The sequence below is a fragment of the Amphibalanus amphitrite genome, unplaced genomic scaffold, assembly GCF_019059575.1.
Source record: "Amphibalanus amphitrite isolate SeventyFive unplaced genomic scaffold, NRLGWU_Aamphi_draft 000213F_arrow, whole genome shotgun sequence".
In the NCBI taxonomy this organism is placed as follows: Eukaryota; Metazoa; Arthropoda; class Thecostraca; order Balanomorpha; family Balanidae; genus Amphibalanus; species Amphibalanus amphitrite.
In genome coordinates this window covers 381309-404656 of record NW_024881708.1, presented here as the reverse complement: position 1 = coordinate 404656, position 23348 = coordinate 381309, and the positions used below count along the sequence as shown (strand labels likewise).

The window sequence follows — 23348 nt, the reverse complement described above, 5'->3', positions numbered from 1 at the left end:
CCTAGGACCTAGAGATGGATTTGCAATAAGTGATACTATGAGGAGATGTTGGCTGTGATATTGTAATTATGTATTGATGCCAGCATTTTAAACACCTACAAGACCTTGAATCCCTTTTATGTAGTATTTTTTTCTGAATGACTAAAGCATCATGTTTATGTATGTATACCGTGTGGCTTCGTATACCTAGCATCATAATAAATCGGCTTTATCGTGTCGTTCTTTTTCCGCACAATTTTATTGTCATTCAACGTTTGTATTACCTGACTTTTTCCGAATTATAAAAAAGTAGAGAACTGACTGGCTTATTCGTAAAAAATAAACATTTATTTTAATGAAACTACTGGCAAAAGTGGTTACTAGCAGTAGCAATCTTTTAGAGATTCATTCTTTTGATTCATGAACGATATGATCAGATCTTCTCACAGTCACTTCTCTCTTTGCGGTTAAGATCCTCCATAGAAAAACATTCATGTCTAGTGACATCAAAGCGACATTGTATTTATGAATGCCGTCGTCACACTCGCGTACACGGGAAGAGGGAGCTACCACACAGGCCACCCTCCTAGTGCAGTGCAGAGCGGGCTTACACCGAAAGACACCGTGAGACTGCAGTCATATCCTGGGGCGACACACTGCCGCAGGACCCACACACCCAACGAGCGAGCAGCTACAGAGGCGACACGCCGCTACGTCCGAAAACTACGGGACGACACGCAAAGGAACGTCCCTAGACGCTGACGCTCTCCGTCTCGCATTGTACGGTATCACAGCAGAGTGAAGAGCTTATTATGTGACCGCCGAGCGCGGGTCGACGTCAGCCTTATCGCTATGGATAGCAATCACAGCAACATTCAGTGGCACACCGCTCAAACTACAGTTTTGATATCCAGTCTCACACCAGTCAGCATAGACGCCTGCGGACTAATACTGGTGACTGAAAGACATTGTGTTTTGACATGTCTGTCAAGACATTCTGTTTGAAAATGATGAGCTCTGCTGCTGCTGTTTTCAATTGTAACTGAGACAAAAACTCTGGCAGACTATGACATCACAACCAATCTTCATTCACACGAAATGAGATCACTTATGACTGTAATTAAATAAAATATGACTAGGAATGGAAGGACTCTCGGTACCCTGCTCTGCATGTGTACACAAAACAATAAATATATAAATAATAAATATGTGATGTCTAAAGGACGTGACAATCTACAAATCCAGCCCCTTTCTTCCACACCACACGACCGCAGTCGTCGACTCTTATTACAATCTACAATTCTACGTGAAGACTAGACATTCCCAGCGAATATGAAGTAATGATACATCAAGCCTATCCATTTGCTCGATACTCACAAAAATACGCTTATCGACTCTCAAAAAGCTACGAGCAAGCTTACAAATATGTGCGCAGCTTTACGCTGCCGCTCGCTACATCAGGTATCAAAACATGCCACTTCAATGTTAGGCCGCATTCCCAAATCTCATGCGCGAGGTCACAGTGTACACTCCATAAATGAAGGTACACTTATGCGTCTCACTGTCTCTAGCAATGAGAACACCAATGTCACTTAAAGTTCTGAGAGTGCAGCTGAAACGCCGCACCCTGAAAGACTTGGCAGTCCGATTAGCTGGTCATGATCTGGCCATTTTAGTTTGTGGCCGTGATTTTTGTCTCGTATTGCTGGTTCTCTTGATGACTGCTGATGAATTCGGCTTGCCGATGGTGGATACTTAGTGGTTTTCTTCCACTTAGAACTTCAATTTGTTGAGGTGGCACCAGCTTGAGACTTGATGGCAGTTTCATTAGTTGTCTTGGCAAGACGAACATTCAGTCAGTCCTCCGCGATCGGCAAAGGCCGGCGACAGCGACTGTCATTCGTGACAGGAGGTGACAGCTCGCTCAATGCCAGCTGTCAGACTGTCACTGCTGTCATTCAAGTGACATGCAATCCCCGCTGAGGTGCCAGGGTAGGTTGGCACAGCAGGTATCCTCCCGGTGTCGGGTGTTCCAACTCCTGCAGGATTCTCCTTGGGGACACCTTACGGCAGTTTCTGCGCCAGGGTGACGCAGATGTGGACGGCGATGCCGGTCCACAGGCAGCTCTCCAGGGTGACCTGACCGGTCAGCCGCTCCAGGGCGGCCGCCACCGGGGCCTCAGCAGCGCCGGTCGGCTCCTTCCTCTCCTGAAACAACAGAGACCACCCGTCAGCCTCCACTCCAGTACAGCATCCATTCATCATCCTACAGCGCCATCAATCACCACCGGAGCTGCTCGAACCTGGCCACCTGATCTATTTTCACCCGGGACTGATCGATTGTACCGTGCGCTCGGACCAGTGAGCACCATCGATTCCACCGACTGACCCAGAGCTCGGTCAGAGGGCTCGCGGCGGTCGCCACACGACCGGTGGCCGCACGCGCCGCGCTGAGGCAGTGGTTTCCGCCATCGATTTCGCTGTCTGTTCGTAATCAGCGGACGGCGCTGACAAAAAGTGCCGCTGACAGCAGCGACGCTAATGGCGCGTGCAGACGCCGCACTACGCCACGCGCCGCCGCCGCCAGGTGCGCGCCATAAATGTAGCAGACGCCATAAATGTCACTGATAGTGTGAGCACTTTGCATGTTACGATTGTCGTGAAGAAGTAGTAAAACGCCAGGAGGGTACTTCATTAGCTACATTTTGAAAAAGACTGCTTGAAATCTCACAAAATATTTTGTTTCTGTGGTAATTTGTTTTTAGCTGCATACATCAACTGGTGCAACTTAGAAGGCTCGGGATGTGTTATATGCCTTTCAGTTTTATTGCTTTGAATATGCAGTTTGCGCAAAAAGGCATTGATTGATTTGAAAGCAGTTACATGACTAGAACATCAGCTTCAGAAATATTCCACCCTTTTCTTACTCTCTGTTATCAACTCTCCGACCACGACTCATGTTTGGAGTGGGGCTGGTCGGAAGCGTCCACTCCAGTATCACTCGCCTGCTCGGAAAGTTTCTTTATCGCATTTTCCGCTCCAGAAGTTTTCTTATAAAACAGATGATGAAAATTAACTTGGCACACACCCGGTAGACAAGCTTTGAGCAAGTTTCCGACCAGGAACTTGGCGGATCATGCTCATAATTACAGTTACCTTGATTTCATAGAAAGCGTAGCGCGCCGGGAGCGCCTTGGTCAATACAGAGCTGCTCTCCGTCTAATTATTTGCTTGAGCTCCCAGGCGGCGCTCGCATAACTCCACAAATTTCATCATCATAGTTCAGATAATCCGGTTGAGACGTTCTAAATTAGGGAAATGTCGGAGGCGCCCGCGTTTCTCCGTTGGAATGCTAAGCAGCCGGAAACGTCACATTGATTTCCGCTCCGATGATCAGGCCTATGCAACTACGACCCAATTTCAACACGGCTGAAATTCAAAGGCTCATCTAATTTGATGTCGGGTGACAAGGAATCGACCCTGAAAGTTAGCTTTTGATAGCTAGGTGTAAATCGTAAGTGTGGTTCAGTAGCGTCCTTGGAAAATGGACATTTTTTCCAAACAGTGGAAATGTCAACTATTCTCTATAGCTCTGAGTAAGACTGTTAAATATCTATATATGGTGTCCAGAATTATAATGTGCTCTCACCTGGCTGAGTTTGTGCTGCAGGTCGTCGGCGATCTGTCGCAGCAGCGCGCCTGTCTGGCGGAGCACGTCCTGCTGGCGGTCCTCGCGGCCCTCCAGCTCGGCCAGCCGCTTCAGCAGCAGCGCCTCGAACTCCTCCGACACCTGGTGCACCTTGTTCCGCAGACAGTGGCACACGCTGCGCACGGCCGCGCTGTCCGTGTAGGCTCGCGGCCGCGCCTGGTCCTCCGCGCCGGCCGCCGGGACCGGCGCCGGGCCGGCCGGCGGGGCCAGCCCGGCGCCGGGGCCGCGGTCGGAGCCGGGGGCCGCGCCGGGGGCCGGGGCGGCTGTCGGCCGGCCCCGGCAGCGGCCGCACGGCCTGTCGGCCGACTGTCGGGCCGACATGGGAGCGCTGTCGGTGGGGAGGCTGCTGCGGATGATGTCGGGCAGGGGACGGCCGCACTGGCTGGGCTCGTCGTCCACCTGTACCGAGGCGTCTGTGAAGAAGGGAGAGGTCATGGTCAGCCGAGGGGTCACGACTGGGCGGTGGCGTGTGTATGTGGGGAGGGGGGGGGGGGGAGCTAGCGATGGGCAGCGTATGATATATATGAGTCTATGTTCGAACATATTCACAAGTTTTCCGACCATTGTGCTATTTAGGGGCGATGTTTTGTTTGCAATAGCCGTCCCCTGTTGGTCTTGAAAGGAAAATTTATGATATCGTAAACCGATTCGAATATGCAGCTAAATAACGACCAATGGGTCAGTGCATATGCATGCTGTGCGTTGTCCCAGATAAAAAGTGTCATGTCTTGTTACACTTCATCAGTCAGTATAACGAAGCTGTCGTGGCATCACTCAAAGCTACTAATATCACATCAAAAGAATTGGTATTGCATGTTGACAAATCACATTCAAAGTATGAATTGTATTGAAGTATTGAAGCGCTGTACCAAAACATTATATTTTATAACAAACTATCCGTGCCATTGAGTCCCGTTCTGCCCCCACCTACCGGTGGAGGAGCGCCGGCTGCTGGCGGCGGAGGACCCCGGCGACCCTCCAGACACCATCCGGAAGGCGGAGACGATCTCCCGGCCCAGCTGCGACACCAGCTGGTCGCGCACCAACTGCGGCTCCTGCAGGCCGCCGCCGCGACCCGCGAATGGCACTGCGCCCGCCACTAGCAGCGTTGACAGCGACATGACTCGGCTGACTCGGCTCTGACTCGGACTCTCTGACTCAGCTGGCTGACCGATGGCCCGGTGTGTCCGTCGGTCGGTCGGTCCGCTCGGCCGGTAGGCGTGTTGTCAGCTCGGGCTGGTCGGCGGGACTGAGGCCGTGCTGCCGCCGGCGCCCGGTAGTCACTCGGCCGCCGTCGCCGGCGACTCTGGGCCCTATCGGCGCCACGAGCGGCGGCCACCTGAGCGCGGCGCGTGGCCGACGGACGCTGACCCCGCCGCAGGCCACGCGCCGCACACCCAGCGATGACACACGCGCTGCACAGCTCCACACGCGCAAAATGGCGGCCAGCGGCCGCACGCACTCGGCAGTACCAGGAACTGATCAGAGCGATGGAAAATGGCGGACAGAGCTGCATGAACAATACAATTTTCAGCCAAATAAAACCAATATTATCACATATTCCTTTTCACCATTTTCGCCTTTCTTTCCTCTTAGGGCCACCGTAAAAATTCGATAATAGAAGAATCTATAATTGAACGGGGTACTCTAAGGACTTTTGGGGCGTATAGTCATTATATTGTCAATCAAGTGGTTTGCTGCTGATCACTTGCTTATAATAAATTCAGAGAACTATGACTTTTATCGCCAGAACATAACACAATTTAGAGTTCACAACAGAAACGTCTTGGTCCTTCACACCTAGATGCAAGAAATAGCTTTTAGGTTAGAATAGTGTTCCATAAATGCATGAGCTGTTTCAATCAACAGCACATGCAAATTGAAAAAAAAATGATACGTTTTAAACCCACTTTTAATCGTCTGCAGTCCGCTTATAAGCACGCAAAGAACGTGTCGAGTGATTTTACATTGCTGCCTCATTCTTTGGCAAAGCTGCAGCCTCTGGTCACTCACGGTTTTCAGCGTCGGATACCCCCAACTGATTGCGTTGAAAAAGTGAGTTGTCTGAGATTCCCTAGGAAAAAAGAAACCGATTCAAAGGCGAGAACAATGTATGACATTATTATGCTACTTAGAAATATTGCAAAGACTGATGAAAAAGCTGAAAATTCACACGCTAGATAATGCACCTGTTCCTGTTGTGTTCAAAATGCATTTGTTACTGTTCCATAAATACAAAGTCCATTATGCCTACCGGGAAGGCGTTGACAACCAGCCTTCATTCGTATTTCCATGTGGCTGTCGTGCAATATGATAGATCATGTCACATTAATTGCTGATATTAGATCAATTGACATCCATCATGACACAAACCATTGTCAATGAGAAGGAAATCTCGCCGATATATTGTATTAATGCTTTCTGATGCATTGAAAGCCGCGTTGCAAGATCCGTCACAAAGCAAGACCATTTCTGCTCCTGCATGCAACAAAGAGGTGACTCATTCACTCCCATGGACACAGGACACTCCCCAGTGCGCCCCACCCTCCCCCATTTTGTTGCCCTCCCCTCCCGGGGACACCTGTCTGCCGGTTGCAGGCTGCAGTGGGCTGATCAACATGGCCGCGGCTCGGCTGGGCTCGGCTCGGCGGCAGTCGGCCGACCGCGGGGTCAACACTCTGCAAGGTCAGCCCACCGGGCCGCCGGGCCGCCGACAAAATGGCGACACGCACACGTGTGCCAGCCGGAGCGGCTGCAACGCTGAGGAGCAGAGGGGTGTGGGCGGGCCACCGCGACAAGGGAGCAGGGGAGGGGAGTGGGGCACGGAGGTGGGGCGGGGAGAGCAATGGACGGTGATAGGAGACAAGTTTCAGATTATTAGGCAGTTCCGGTACACGAATTGAGCAGCTTCAGCGCTCAGAATGGGTTACTTCCTGAAGCTTTTGACATGTGTGGTAACATATTTTTTTTTGTCTGTTGTCAAAGCAAGTGGGATGTTAATGACTCATCAAGAAAAGGTAAGTTCAGGGAACGTTGTTTCTTTTCTTTTGCACATAACTGTGAAAAATGAAGCATTGCGAATGCACCAGTAGCAGCTAATGGGAGACATGCGTATTTAATGGGACTGTGACAACTACTTGAAATATATAAACTGGTGCGATTATAACTGCTTTCTAGACGGTGACCGTAATAGCTATAACTTTTTGTGTGTGCATAGCTTGCCTCCTTGGCGGCAATTGAAGACACGACTGAAAAAAAATCACTCAAGTTATTTCATATGAAATGAAATTTGAATGATTCTAATTCCGATTCAATTACCGACTCAAATGTGCAATATACATTTGCATATACCAATATCAATCCTAATCGAAGCTTTCTTCACAACAACTTTTATGGCATGATATTCATTACCTGTCAATGTATATGCGTCTTACACAGACTAACCAACAAACTTATACCACTCATCCCACTCTCCACGCGCCTATCTCATCACTCATATATCCTCTGCTTGAGTTTCTTGACCTCTCTGGCATTAATAGCTACTCGGAATCGCCTATGCACCATGTCAATGCGTCATCGGTTGCCAGGCTGCGGCGTCTGACCTCGCCTGCTGCCGCCGCTGCCCACGGCCGGGGCTGTAATTACCGGTAAGGTGACGGCGCTCAGGGCGCGCGTGTGGTGACGTCACCAGATGCCACCGATCCCTGGGGGGAGGAGGGGTAAGGGGGGGGGGGGGTAGCGGGGCGCACCTGAGAGCTGACGTCACCGGAGCTGTGTGCGGAGTCCGACACAGGTGCCGGCGGGAGGTTAGGTGACAATGCAGCGCGTGTGACAGTGAGCTTGTGGGGTCTCAATCGAATATCCGCACTTTTTTAGTGGAGCCATGATTTGAAGGATAATGCCAGTAACTATTATCACGATTATTCATATAGCATGCATCCAACTATTTTATATAACAAAATGATGCATATCAATTGCAATTAGTATGCATGCATTATTGATGCATGCAAGGAACCGCAATGAATGAAAAACTTGTTTATGATGCACCGTCTTTGTCAATCCGTACAAGAAGATAAAACAAACTTTAAGGTTGTCACTAAGCGCTAAGAAATACACAGAAAGCAAACAAATGTAACGCTGAAACCATTAATGAGGTTTATTTCTCCGCATGAGTACAGCTTCTCTACGGAATCGAGCACAAACTAGCCTAATCAAAACATGGGCACGCTCTTCCACCGACACACGCCAGTGCGACGCCTCTCCCTCCCTCCCTCCCTCCCTTCCTCGTTCTCTCTCTCTCTCTCTCCCATCCCACATGTCCCTGTGACGTCTGGTGACACCCGAGACTGCCGCTCCCCGTGACCTCGCAGCGCTCATTAGAACCGGTTTCGTTCCGGGAACCTGCCGACACATGCCGTCGGTGATCAAAGGCGGACCTCACAAAACCGGCGGACAGAAATGTTTCGGCAGGAGACGCAGGCTGCGACCGAGAGAACAGCAAAATGCGGACAGGAGAATGAGAAAAATAGAAGAGATGAAGGAAGTTTAAATCGCTCAAATCGTTTAAAAGTCTGCCAACGTGCTAGGGATATTGTAACAACTATTGACATGCATAATGGCTTATGCAATCCAAAGCAACGCGTGGGCTCCGTATCATTATTTTATCAAAAATACTTCAATGAATTATTTTCGCCAACACTGACTTTACTATTACATTTGTCGAGGATAAAGTTCATCTTCAATGGAAAGTGGACAAGTTATGCAACAGTGCAGAATGCCGTTCATTTGACTGCACAAGCCGCAGCCGCATCGCTCCAGTATCACTGCAACTGCTGACGTACGGGCTCCCGCTGTTTGCGAGGTATTTACAGCGTTTGTGAATAGAATCGCCCGTGTAGCGGAACATCAGGGAACAACAGAACGTCCCACCTGAATACAGCGATTGCGGCGGCTTTTTACACCGTGCGCTTATCGACTTACGTCACATCCGTGCAACGGTACTCGAATAATGCGCTACGAGGCAGCGACATGTCACTCGGGCACCTCTTTTCTGGACGTCACCGGAGCCGGCTCCGTGTCAGGGACGACGACAAAAAACTCCGTCCGTCGCTCAATACCTGGCTCGGGCGACCAATGACGACTATTGAGCAGCTGCTGGCTGCCACGGTGGATGTGTCGCTGCCAGCGGCACGTGTGTTCCCAAACCCGGCTGAGTTGCCGAGCGCAGAAATAGATAGGACACGCCACGCGCCGGATTGTGTTCGTGTGACAGGTGAATGGCAGCGAATGATCGCGGTCGTATCATCGCTCCGTGATTTAGGCGTGGGAGGGACGATAGTTGTAGAACAGTAACTCATCAAGACATACCATGCAAATAATGGAGTCAATCAGAGCTCATTATCTGGAGCGCGTTGGGTCCGTTTAGGTCATTTTGAATCTATCGCACAGATATTAGTCACTTGTATTATAGTTGTTAGTAGAAATTGTATGGCTATATGCAAAGGCCATTCTAATGCAAATATGTTCACGCTGACTACTTTAGTGTTATAATTTTGGAAATGGACAGATATCCATTTTCCATTGCTTTGAAGAACGTTTGATCGCCGGCTATCGCCTACGCATCGTATACACCGTCTGAGGCGCAGCCGCCGCCTGCACGTCTCCGAGCATGCTGTGCCGCAGCGCAGCTGTGCTTGGCGGCACAGTCGGCTGCCCAGGCGGCCGATCGGGGGAGGCAGTCGGGCGTGACGGGGCAACCCAGTGCAGTGGGGATTTGAAGGACGAATGTCCAGTGCTCACTGCAAGCCCATGATATGTTGGTGATGTTATGAATTACGATGTGTTACATACCATCAATGTATTGAAAATGCTATATTTTGCTCCCAGTTTGTCTTTTGCGGGTGGTCACACACACGCCAAACCTGGCAAGAAGCAATAGCATTGGCAATCGACGTTTGACGACTCCAGCGCGAGGTAAACAGACCCATTATCGAATGACCAATGCATCGAGCTCATACCGACTCTGTCAAAACTGCCTGCGCAAGTCGACTTTGCTCCAGTTTCTTAGCAGTTTTATTGACTTCCTTTGTTATTAGTGATGTGAGCAGAGTCCGTCTATGACAGTTCTAATTCGGAAGTCGAAATATAAGCCCGGTTCGGTTCAGGTATACCACGTGCCTCGATATTCGTCTTCAGCGCGAGCAGTGGTGACGGCAGGCAATTTTCTGAGCAATTCAGAACCAATTTAAAACAGTCACGCAACATCAGAGGAAAACTCGAAATGCGTGCGGCAAGCATTTGTGCTGTTGACTTCTCGCTAGGCCAATATGCGTTTGTAAATGTTGAATGTTCGTGCTGGTGACATGAAACTATGCACAGGGGTATCCAATCCAGCGTACACATCTCATCCAATCAAAAAGGTGGTCTTGTCTGTTATCTGCCGAAATATTCAATTACATTGTCAGATTTTAACTTCGGCAGTATAGTTTTATGACATTGTGTTGAAGAGTTAGCTGCTATTCTATGTAGACATAGTTGCCTCATGTGTTAGGGCTAGTTGTTTTATGGCTGACGTCACTTTCCACACCATTATAATCTTTATAATATTATCTGCAATGCGCTCATCCCACTTATTATTTATTGTCGCTATGTAGCTATATGATTTGAATAGTAATGCATTCATTGGTAGGTATTATACAATTGTTCACATGATGCACAACGAACACTGATATAAGATACACCTTCGAAATAACCCTGCATCTCAGCTTAAATGATTGCAGTCTCGATATTTTTGACCGACAATGTTTCCCAATCGTCCCGCCTGACATCTCCATCAGAATATTTAATAGAAAATAAACAAGTCCTGCTTTCAAAAAGATGACTCGAAAGGCAGTTGTTGACATTATTGAACAAGATCTCAGCAGGTCTTCCAGTCGATTTGAAATGCGGCTGAATTTCCATAATCAAATAAACTCGCTACCTCAATCTCCTTGGCCAAATATCATTGTCAATACACTGTGGGCTGCTGGGAGGTTTGATGGCTTCGATCAACATACGAGCTTTCTGCTGCAATATAGATAAACCGCCGCTCTATTGCCGCTGGGCCGAACAGACGGGCTAAATTCAAATAGCTAGAGAAATTGCGTCTCCTGGAATTGAGATGCCTGAATGTACCTATTTTCCCGTCAAATGCTGACTTAAAAGGGAATTTTCTTAGGGGAAATCAGTGATAGTAAAGTTACTGATGTCTGATCATTTTATTCGTCGTAAAACGTAGATATTTATAATATTTGGTCTAATGTAAAACGTCATTGCTCATGAATGGATCAAAAGGAAACAATGTAACGCAAATATTGACTTGTGAAATTCGCAATCGTGAGCAAACTAGAATTGGGTGGTGTTCATTGATGTATCTTTTTGTATTGAAAACGGTGAGAGAGAGAAAGAGAGAGAGAGAGAGAGAGAGAGAGAGAGAGAGAGAGAGAGAGAGAGAGAGAGAGAGAGAGAGAGAGAGAGAGAGAGAGAGAGAGAGAGACAGACAGACAGACAGACAGACAGACAGAAAGAGACAGAGAGAGAGAGAGAGAGAGAGAGGGAGACAGAGACAGAGACAGAGACAGAGACAGAGACAGAGAGACAGAGAGACAGAGAGAGACAGGGAGAGACAGACACAGAGACAGACACAGAGACAGAGACAGAGACAGAGTCTGCGGCACCTATGCCTCGCGCAGCGGAATGGAGAGGCGCGCCACCAGCCCCGATCGGCTGCGTATTACCGGATTACGTCCGCGCTCAACGGGCCGTGAACGGCCGCGCCACAAACTCTCGTCTCAATTGGATGTCTTCATCCGGGCTGGCGGAGCACGTCGGCTCGTCGGGCGCCGCCCTGACAGACGCAGATAGCGGCGATGTAAATGGGACCCGGGTGTTCAGTATTCACTGGGCGGTACACTCGGGGGTATTGAAGGGAAGATGGTGTTATAGTATATGAACGTGAGGCTCGGGGTCACTGGTGTATCAGTACTAAAAGGATGCGTTTTGTCATAACTCATTGCTGGGGGACAGGCTTATGTTATGTCTTATTGGTAGGACAGCCTGTGCCCTTTCTCAACTGCAGGAGACAAATATGTGTCACGTCTCATTCCTGGGAGATTTCCCTGTGTCGTGCGGCGTGCCTCAGCGCCACGAGACAGGCCTGCACCGTGTCTCGCTCCCGGCGTAATGTGAGACAATGACGCTCGCCGACCGGCGGAGTCTGTACAAATGACCCGGCGGCGTGGGATCACGGGGCGTGACCGGCGACACAGAGGGTCGCCGCTGGCCAATCAGGGCACGGTCATCACTCAGCGACGGCCTGGAGCGGGTCCGGATGGGGTCGGGTGGGGGATAAGGGCCAGTGTCGACGAGAGGGAAGGACATTACTAGACGAGGTGTCGGCAGGACCAGGACTGGGACTGAGATGACACTGCTGGAAGGCTCGGAGCCGAAACTGGTGTAAATCTGCGTCTATTATTCTGGTCTAGGATATGATGGAAAACGAAGTTGACAGAGAGGGCCCGATGCCGAAACTGGTGTTGGTTGGGTTTGCCACTTCAGTGAGACTTTGACAGAATGTGTGAGGGTATGGTGGCAGGACTGGGGCCTGGACCGGTATTAGAGGGGAGAACTACAGTTTGGGGAGGGTAGGAGAGGAGAGCTGTCGTGATCTCCACGGGAGACGATTAATGGTGCACTGAAGCGTCCATTAAGTGCCGTCGGTAGACGGGCCGTCATTTCCGCTGGTGTTCTTTGTATGTTTCTATCGGGAGGAATCGACAAGGAGTGTCAGAAACTATCATCAGGAAAATTGGCGTGCTAAATTGATGAATGGTAGGAACTAATCGGATGGAAAAGAATTAGTTTGGCACGTTGTCGGGAAAGCATCCGAGAGCAAAACGGCAATAGTGTACATATTGAGTGATCATGCGAGTAGCTATTGCACGACTGAATTGTACCTAATGAATCCTAAAACCTTTTGAACTGAGTTGGTTTATGTTAATCAAAAATATTATCAAATGAGGATTGTGATCGAAGTAGGATGCACTGCTGTTGTGCCACATGGCACAGTTGTTGCAAAGTAGCTGGATTTACAATGAAACAAGTTTTCTGCCGTTATTTCGTACAAAAGTTATGCGTGCTAGGTAAAATGTAAGAGTAAATAAATTGCAAACGACAAATGAAGCATCGTACTTACCTGGTGTTCAGACTTCAGATGTAGCCAACGTGGTTATATCAATTATCAAGCTTTCCATCAAACGTAATACCTATACATTCTATTGATATTTGGTGAGTATATTACGTATACACACCAATTTATTATTTGGAAATACCTTTGGTCGCCAAGAAGTGCCTTACCTCATCAGATACGCGCTGAGGGAACCGCACGATAAAGCGGAACGTTCCTCTGCCGACACACTTCACATTAAACCCGCCCAGCCAGATGAGAAAATCGGTCAGTGGTCCCCCGCCGTAGTAAACTCTCCCCCGGTTCACTAAAAGCCCAGGACGCCGTCGTTCCTCCACTCCGCTAGACCAGCGCTCGAGGGGGGGGGGAGGGGAGGGGGTGGGGGCTGACGCGGCCGCCTCCAGTTAATCAGTGCCCTGCTGACGCGGCCAGACTTTATAGCCGGCCCGAGAGCCCGGCGGCGATAAAGTGAGGTCTCGCCTAACGGGCCGTCCCCGCCGCGGCGAGCGCTGCCCTGACGCCGACCCAGATACCCGGCCGCGTCCGCAGCCACCCGCGCCATCACGCTGATGGGAGAATTAATCAGGAGGCTCGCTATGGGGCGACGAAGCGGCAGGGGCGTGTCGGTGTTGAGCACTCTCTAAAAGTTAATTGGACTGCCGACTTCCAATTCTCAACTTCTCAACGCTTCTCGATGAATTGGGTTCCCGATGCGAAGATGTTTCACTTTGCTTATGAAGATGTACGAAATAACTAAACCGCTTGAAAAAACGTTTGAAACTTATTAAGAGAATAAGTGAGGTCGTAACAGCCCTGCAAAATATCGATCGATTTTAAACAGGTGAAAATTTGTGCAACGTAGGTCTTAATTAAAATTGTGTACGTAGAAAGTTTAGTGTGCTATTGCAGGATTTCTGCCTGTGTGCTTTAGCAAATCCTGTTATCCATACCCTTTCTTCACACCTCCTTACCATTCCGCCTCCCTCTTGAATCTTGTCGGTAGCTCATTTATTTCAGCGGCCGTCGCGTGAACGGCTCACGGCCGTCGCCGGAGCGACTCCGGCCCGTATTTGTTCGCCAATGCGGCCCATTTCTCTGCTGCTCGGCTTTCCGTGCCACGGCCGGCTGCAGGGGATCGGGTCGAGCTGTCCGACTGACCGTTTGCGGACAGGATGGTCTCGGCTTTCTCCGACAGACAGTCGGCGGATGCCGCCGCTGTGATAATGCGGCAACGGGATGAGCCAGGAAACGGATTGAGTTTGGTTGGATGGATGGCTATATCGATTGAGAGATTAGTGGGACTGGGGCTCGAACACTAGTTATCCATTAGATACTAATGAGGAACATTGTATATTTGTGTGCTGAATATTGTGGGAAAATTTATCATGCCTGGGCATTTCCGAGTAAGCTGGTTTCATAAAGACACTTAAAAAGGTTTAGTTATAATTTGAAATACGTTTCATAACCATGCTTATTTGAAACTGTTTAATTATTGCTTTGAAAGACCCAAAATGCGTAATGCGATTTAGAATGGCCGATATATAAGCTCAATGTTCAGCCGGCAATATACTACAGTGTTTTGTCATCAATATTTTCCACAATAATCACCACTTTCTGACTGTTTTCGATTGCCCCGTCCGTCCCACCGTCCCTCCCTGTAACCAAAGCCGACCAATATGGCCGGCAGTGAGGCACGCAGTGGCGATTACTGCCCGTTTTATGGGCGCCGACCGGCCAAAAGTCGACGGCGGGCGAGCTGCCATTTCATTTGTGACCCATCGAACCGCTCTGTTCAACGCGGCAGCACGCGAGCCAAGGCAGGACAGAGGCCGAACAGACAGGGCGGATTGGAGCGCCGCGCGGCCGTCAGTAGCCCGGCTAATCTAGGAGGCCTTCGAAACATTTCGGCGGCGGCGCCTTACCATTCAGTGGAGCGCGCCGGCCAGCGGCCGAGCGGACGGCTTTCAATTACGGGCGCACGGACGCGGAGGCACGCGCCCGCCCGGCCGGCCGGCCGGCGAGTCGGGAGCCCGGAGGGACGCGAGTGCGACTTTTCGTAGCAGCGGTGAACAGACAGACCCGATCGAGGCATGTGAAAACCCAATTATACTTTAGTGTACAATTCGGCATGTCAGAAATCAATGATGAATTTATTTTATAAAACATATTTATTTATGACACATTTCTGTCGTCATGCTCTGCTGTTCTATAAATTAGGCTTCACTGCTATGGCTACATGCAAGCATCCCCCCACCCCTCGGCTCGGTTTATGCGACTGTTACACTGCATTCTAAAGCCAGCCGCACTTCCAAATCCTCATCAAACATCTCTGCCAATACAGACCACCCCTTAGACTCATCATTTTATTCGTTTCTCCCCTACGCATTACGGGGAGCACCTGCTGACTCCCGTAATGGGAGGCCGACGGGCGGATCGGTTCCGCTTACAGCGCGTCGCGCCTCGTGTGGCCTGTTATTCAGATTTGATGTCTGCCGCTCTTTGACATCTGACAGGCGTCGTAAAGGCGTCAGATACGGCGCGGTGCCACGCTCCGGAGACGTTTTATCTGATAATAAAGGGAGGCGCGCCGCTGGAGTGCTGCCAGACCCGTGTGACACTTGTGACGCATCGCAGGCGAATACGGAGTCGGAATCAGATGCCTCGGAGGATGGATGCTTGCAGAAGTGCTCTTATTTCATATCAAAATGATAAATGGTTGTTCTCGCTGCCTCCATAGAGGCAAATGATATTGGATTGTACGTAAAACGTCCTCTCGAATTCGGTTTGGCTTATGGTACGCGATACTAGTTTATGTGTGATCTCGCAGGCCCACGAACTAGTCAACTGATTGATAAACAGTCACCATAAGTATATGGCTACGATTATCGATGAACATGTAAGCATCACATGCTTAGTTACATAATTGTAACTGCCTCAACCTGTCCAGCGCGGCAGCGCGCATCCCTCTAAGCCCCGCCGCTCAGTCTCGGGCTGATAATTTGTTTCTGCTTTACCACCGGGCCGCAGCGGGGCGGTGATTTGGCCGCGCTCTTGGTGAGCGCGCCTTGGGAATCTGGACGGGTAATTTGTGCCACGGCACGGCTCAGGAGGGGGGGGGAGGGGAAGGGGTCGACAGCAGGGTGGCCGCCGATTTCGACCGGTCGACATCGGTTGAATTTATCGCTCGAGACCCTTTGTTTACCGGTGGGCAATCCCGACAGAGCCGGCATTAAATGTCGAAATCAAGCGCGCCCGCCATCCGGCAAGGACAAATTATGGCCGGTACCAATCGAGAGCTTAAATTTCCGAAGACAGCCCAGGTCGACAGAGGCGGCGGAGGTGGAGGGTGCAGTGAGATGAACGGCACGGAGAGAGAGAGAGAGAGAGAGAGAGAGAGAGAGAGAGAGAGAGAGAGAGAGAGAGAGAGGGAGAGAGAGGGAGAGAGAGAGAGAGAGAGAGAGAGAGAGAGAGAGAGAGAGAGAGAGAGAGAGAGAGAGAGAGAGAGAGATAAAGAGAGTAATGGCGAGATAGATGAGAGAGAGCTAATAATTATTTTTGCGTAGGCAAATACAAAAATCAGTTCTTAACATTACTTTGTTAAAACTAAAAAAAGATCAGTAACTCTCTTATCAGTACTCTTATCAATAAAGAGAAGTAGGTACTTGATATAGATAGACAAATTGAATTATAATTAGAAAACAATGGGAACGTTTTTGGGTTATATTACTTTAAGTTGGCTACACAATGTGGTTCGATATAAATCTTTTTAAAGCCATACCTAAAGACAAAGTCACTGTAAATGTCACTCACTGATGTCACTGATTTTAGGCGAATTATTTACAGTGACTTTGTCTTTATGGCTATAAAAAGATTTATATCGAAACACATTGTGTAGCCAACTTAAAGTAATATAACCCAAAAACGTTCCCATTGTTTTCCAATTATAATTCAGAAGTAGGTACCTTTTTCATTGTACGGCTTCGAACATTATTTACCTTAGTTTCATTTATCACCAAACGCAATGATGCCATCACCTCCCACCACATCATCAAAGCACTTAATGCTTCATCCCTGTTTCCATTTACTTTCTGCTCTGACTGTCCATTTATCAAACGTCATTCATCAGGTCCGGCGGTCTTAGATCCGGTCTGTCTGTATTTCGGCTTTGCCGCGTTTTCATTTCTCGCCGACGGGAAGCGCCGATGAATCATTTTGCCCGCTGTCAGTGTCTGTGGCCGGCGTCTGGTATTATTTGCTAACAAATCGTGCACCCAATGTGGGACACGATGTGTGCGGGTGCCCTCTGGGCGAGCTCCAGTCACGTGCCGCCGGGGCCGGGCCACAATATCGCCAAGGTCCGTCGCCGACCGCCCCCTGTACCGAAGCTGCCCGGCCTGTCCCGGCACGCGACATTATCCAAATGGAAATCGGCAGCAGGCGCCGACCGACGGCGCCGCAAACGCTGCGATAGACGCCGATTCCGAATTAATTCCGGATTGTGGGGGAGGGTGTGGCGATTGTGGGGCTGTCGGATGGCTGACCCCCGTGGACATGGGGCGCCCGCCGCCCTATTCAGAGGAGGTCGTGCGCGGTTTTGTTTGATTTGTGAATGGTACGGCGCTCCGGGGCGACGCATTAGCTGTGGGGGAGATAAAGGAGCGATAAAGATTAACGCTGAATAGAGATGGTGGTCAGTGCTCTAATTATTTGCGGAAACCCAGAATGATCGCAATAATATTCAACGAAAGTGATAAGAAACCGATATAAAGTCACTTACCTAGTGGTATACCTAGGTAAGTGACTTTAGTGAAACCTAGTGGTATTCTGTATGTCAGGGGTCGGCAAATGGTGGGGCATGCCCCCTTTGGGGGTAATGGAGCCCTTTCGGTGGGGGTAATGAGGGATTCTGAGAAAGCCTATCTTTTTAGAGTTTGTAGCTCCAGTGATGGAGCCATCGTGACTGTTGCATCCCAGGGTTCAAAGATAAGCCCAGGCCAAAGGCACAGCACACATTGATTAGATACCAATTTTCACGTACCTGCTCGCCTCACCATCTCACCCCTCCGTACAGTCGTACAAAAGCAGCTGCAACTTTTAACCGTCGCCCGTCTGTTGGCGTTTCAACAGCCGCTAACGTAAGGGGGAGGAGTCGATCGGACCCCCGCGGCCTCTCGGACTCTGATATGGAGCTGTGCATAAAAAAGACCAACGTGCTACCCGTGACAATAGGAAGCCGCTGCTGCCCATTTTTAAGGTCCTTGGTCATTCCGTCTCATTCAAGAGGGCAATGACAAGTGTCGAGAAAATCGGGACACGCTATAACTTCTTGAAGTGAGATTTTATGGCTCAAGATGATCTCCAGAAAAAGCTCATAAGCCAACGGTCATTAGTCCAGAGGCCAGTTTTACCAACAGAAAAATAGCCGCCTGCCGGAATTTTTGCCTAAAGATCGTTTAACATATGGAGCGTAAACGGTAAAGCCCTATCCGCTTACGAGCCCATCGCGTTTACGCTCCGTATGTGAAGCGGTCTTGAGGCAAAAATTCCGGCAGGCGGTTATTTTTCTGTTGGTAAAACTGGTCTCAGGTCATGATATATTCCGGGCTGGTAAAAAAAAAAAAAAAATGATGGGCTCGAGGGTACAATTTGGTCGTGATCCAATGCCTTTTACGTGAGCTTTTAACGGAAAACCACCCGCCGCCCCTATACGTACGGGGACCCGCAGTTGCTACTGTACACGAACCCCAACTCTAGCCGTCTGTCCTGTCCAGTAACAACCGATAACATTGATATCGACTGCCGGTCCCTATACAAGAGCAGCTGAGGTTTTCTGTGCGTGCCCTCTGACAGCTTATCTTTGTTCACTGTGAGGGTGCTGAGACAATTTACTCAGGGTCGCTGTACAGTAGCAACTGCGGGTCCCCGTACAAGGGTTAAATGGGATATAGCATAGGCGGCGGAACGGGGAGGGCACCGGGGCACCGTGCACCCTTTGATTTTTGCATTTTAACATTAGCCCTATGGGCGTTGCATGGAAAGAATGGGACCAAAAGTCGGCAGTGCCCCCCCCCCCCTCCCCCTTAATTGAAGGTGTTCCGCCGCTACTGGGATATAGGTATTAAATGTTTTGTGGAGGAAGTGTCATGTTTTAAATTTGATGCATTGGAAATGCACAAATACCCAAAGAGTTCCAGGACGGTATGGAATTTCAGTTAACTTGGTTGTGTCAGCAATGGGGTCTGGTAGGTGGGGGTAATGGCCCTGCCTGGCGCCCAAAAAGGGGGCACGACCCCGAATGACCTGCCGACCACTGCTGTATGTATATGCTATTTATGGCAACCACGGTGTGAGGCTGCCCGCTTTGCGATTATGTTATTTTATAGTTCAATAATTTTATGACCGAAATGCCCAAACAAAAAGATGAACTGTTTTACCAGTATCTTTTTCTTTACTTTATTATTTCATGAACTCAGATAGGAAGAGAGCCTCCTCGCTACTTTCACCAACCACTCTCCATACCTCCATCACCATCTTACGTCTTCACGTGCGTCTCACTCCAGTGTTCAGAATCACAGCGCTGCTGACAGCGAGAGCTCTTCATTTGGCGTCACCGGTGACTGGTGGCCCACCAGGGACGGCGCTGATGTGGTGCGCCGCGTCTGTCTTCTTGGCGGTGACAATGGACGGCGCTACGGAGACGGACGACCTGATGACGTCGCTGGGCTTCAGGAGCGGTCTCGGTGACAGGTTGGAAAAATCAGGTTACCAGCTGAAAATACGGAGACGTATATAATAAGGACATACGTTTTCGAGTAACACCGGGTGACTTCTACAGAACATCGGCTAGCGCTCTCCGTCGCCGCGACTGTATTATATGTTGTAAATTTGTAAAGGGCAATCACTCTACTGCAGTTGCTCTGAGACCGTTGGCTAAATTAGTATCGTCAGCTTTTCTATGTTAGTATTTTAGTGTCCTTTTTGTAGCAGTTTTGTGGTCGTTCAATCAGACCGAAGGTTAGATAAATTCCGGGCGCGGTTTTTCTCCGTCTGATGGCGGTTCGGTTATTCTGACGGTGGCCGTGTTTTTATTTTACCTCGGACTGGCCGGGGATCAGTCGCTGCGCTCAGCCAGCCACTAATGGCGGCCATCCCACCGGCCAATAACAGTAACTGGCGATTGGTCCTGCTCTTGTCTCCTTCTATCTGGCAAAACCGGCTTAATTTGGCCGCACTGAGAGCTGGCCACGAGGAGGAATCCCGCCATATCGTTGATTTGGAACCAAACGGCGGCGAGACGAGCTCGTAAAGAGGCCCGCCGGTCGGCCGAGAGCCTCCTCGATGCTCGAGTGTGGCCATTCAATTGGGCTCGCCAGACTGATTGTCCGCCGCCGCTAAGCCGTCGCGGGGCACGGGGTGAGGGGTGGAGTGGTGACCAACAGACCAGCGTGTCCCGGACGGGGCCAGGCACCTTTGGTGGTCGTCCACTCGCTACGGCAGAGCGCTGACAAAGGAAATAAAAGGCCTTCCTTTTTGATGGTATGGGATGTAGATAAATGTTTCATACCATTAATATATTGCTTTATGCTGCAAACTATGTGAGCACAACATTCATATTAATTGTCAAAGTTGTTAGGTACGAATGCCACAGAATGGAGCCGCATAAATTGGGTAACTATTTTGGTATGTATTATATTTTTGTGTGTATGTATTTATTTCTATTTTGGTGTGTATTTATATTTTGGTATGCACCCGTGCATGTAAGCTGCTGAATTTCGAAAACACCGTTACAAGTTTTCATTTTCAATCACTAAACAATCATTCCGCCGCTCCTAGCCAGTGACATTTCCCAGTGATGGCCGTCTGTGGGCGCCGCCCCCTCAGTTGCGCGCGGTCCGACCGGACATTAGTGTCACGCACAGACGGCCAAACACCCTCCGCCTGGTGTCAGTGCGAGCACTGAGCAGCCGGCCGGCGTCTCCGCCACCGGCGTAAAACTACCGTAAAACATGCTTTATTTTAAGCAGCACAATGCCAAGTTTCGTATATGGCTCGTAAATTTGACGAAAACTCAATTGATTATTTTATCGGAGACCGATTTTATGGCAATGGTTCATCAGTGGGGACTGTGAATGCGTTTTATGGGTGATAAATGCATTCATCCATTTTCCCTGCTAGCTATTTTTGCAGTAAACTAAGATACCATCTCGCGCAACAAAGAACAGACGTAGCTCGAGCGAGCGATTCGCCGCCACTGCTCCTGGCAGTGTGCTGAGAGACTCTTTTCATAAGAACTGGAGCAGAACACATGCGTCAGTGTTCGACTGATGGAATATGACATCCCGCAGACCTGCATTGAGCCATTCCAATCAGACAACTACCGATAGCGCACATAAAACGGGGTGTAGGAACATAATGCCACGTCTCAATGGTCTGTGCCTTTGATCTTGTCGATGTGATAGAATGGCACCCGGTGTAATCCTTAGAAGCAGGAATAAAATGAAATGATTCGGAACGTCAAATATAAGATGTTAGAGCAAACGAGCTCAATGCTAAAAATTCGCATGTGAACGTGATAATGAAATATTTTGGAACATATAAGATTATAAAAGATAAAAAATAGCAGCTACAGCATGCAAATACTCCTAATATGAAAACATCTAAAAATTGCATTAACCTTTGACGATCTTACTGTATTTATTAGCTGAGCAGCATTTGTCAAACACTTCATTAGTCATGTGTTTATTCAATGCAGGGAGGCAAGCAACTGATTCAATTTAGCACAAAACCCTCTCAGGTCCAAAACAAGCGGTTACCATGGTTACGGTCACATCTCGGTGTGACCCTTTCGATAAGTGAACCTCAGCTATGCCCCCTCCCAGAGGACGGTAGTCCGTGTCATGTTGCGGTAGCTGCCAATGAGTACATGAATCGAAATACAGCCATATGTCATGAAACAACGGGGGTCATAATACGATGCTGACTACAAAATGCGAGTACAGACAGCAGGCATGTTCATGCGTACACCCCTAATGAGGGCTAGATCATACAACACTAACGCGAACCCGCTGCCCTGGCCACTCGTGCCGAACGCCTCAGCGGAGGGGTGGTCATCTGTGACGATGGTGAGGGCGTCGGTGGAGCGCGCTCTCGCAGAGCAGGTCTGTCGGATGCCTCCAGAGCCACTGGCGAGGTCATCCGCTGCGGTGTTGTCTGTGGCGATGGAGCTGTGCGGGATGCCGGCAGGGGGGCAGGGGAGACTGGAGTGAACGCTCGAAGGAATTTGCGGTTGCGGAGAGTGAGCTGTCGTGAGCCGTCCAGCATGACTTTGTACTGACGGAATGGCAGCACTTCCACAATAACTCCGCGGCGGTCCCACTGGAGCGGATGGTTTCCTGTTTGGTTTTGTACCAGCACTGTTTGGCCAGCGCGCAGAGGAGGTAGGTCCGAAGTGCGCACCTGAAGGCGCTCATGATCAGCCGTGGCTCGACGGCACAGTGCCTTTTCTCTCCATTGGGCGACGTCTTGCCACGTGCGCCGTAAGTCGTTGAAGGTGCGCAGAGGTGGTGTCAGAGCGGCGCCTGGCAGAAAATCCCGTAGCTGGCGACCAAGCAAGAGCTCTGCCGGAGACATTCCCGACGCTCTGTCTGGAGTGTTGCGATATTGCAGAAGAGCGCGAGTGAGACGCACGGAATCCAGGCGACCGTCCCCTTGTACGTTGTCGTGAATAAGCCGTTTTGCGGTCTTAACAGCTACCTCAGCTCGGCAGTTGGCGTGCGGAAATGCCACTGAAGTCAAGAGGTGATGGATGCTGTGTTGTCGCAAGAATTCCTGCACAGATCCGGATACGAACTGCGGACCACCGTCGGTAGTAAGGGTTTCTGGCACACCAAAGTCGCGACAGAGGTGTGTGAACACTTTCACTAGGGTGAGGCTATGCCCTTCCCATATTTGAAACCAGTTACTGAACCGGTCCACCACAATGCCGTAGTTGTTCCCCATATAGCTGAAGAAGTCGGCAGCGACGTGCTGAAATGGGTACTCGGGGACCACCGGTGGTATGGGAGGCATTTCACTCTGTGATGGTGCGTGTCGGTTGCACGATGAGCAGGATTGACGGGTCGATTCAATGTCTTGAGACATGTGAGGCCAGAAGAATGACCTCTCTGCTCTGAGACGCATTCCCGTTACTCCCTGATGGGCTGAATGTAATGCGGCCAGAACGCGGCTCCTAAGCGAAGCTGGTATAACGAGCCGACCCTTGTACAGCAGGACATGACCAGATGTGGACAGGTCACGCCGGATGCTCCAGAATTTCCGCACTGATGGCTCGAGCTCGTCAGGAGACGCGGGAAACGATGTATTCACCAGATGCACTACAGCGCGAATCGTGGAGTCCTCCTTGGATGCGACTGTGACAGTAGACATGTCGACCGGCTG

The 23348-nt window shown here is 49.8% G+C and overlaps 1 protein-coding gene across 1 annotated transcript; it reads right to left on the bottom strand.

The window, feature by feature from the left end:
* Nucleotides 1–475: 475 nt before the first annotated feature.
* LOC122385262 lies at nucleotides 476–4972 on the bottom strand. The gene is made up of 3 exons (XM_043373403.1): nucleotides 4620–4972; nucleotides 3629–4101; nucleotides 476–2187 (listed from the first exon to the last, which is right to left on the bottom strand). The coding sequence occupies exons 1-3, from the start codon at nucleotides 4807–4809 to the stop codon at nucleotides 2044–2046; spliced, it is 807 nt and encodes a 268-aa protein (XP_043229338.1). The 5' UTR covers nucleotides 4810–4972; the 3' UTR covers nucleotides 476–2043.
* Between the last annotated feature and the right edge of the window lie 18376 nt (nucleotides 4973–23348).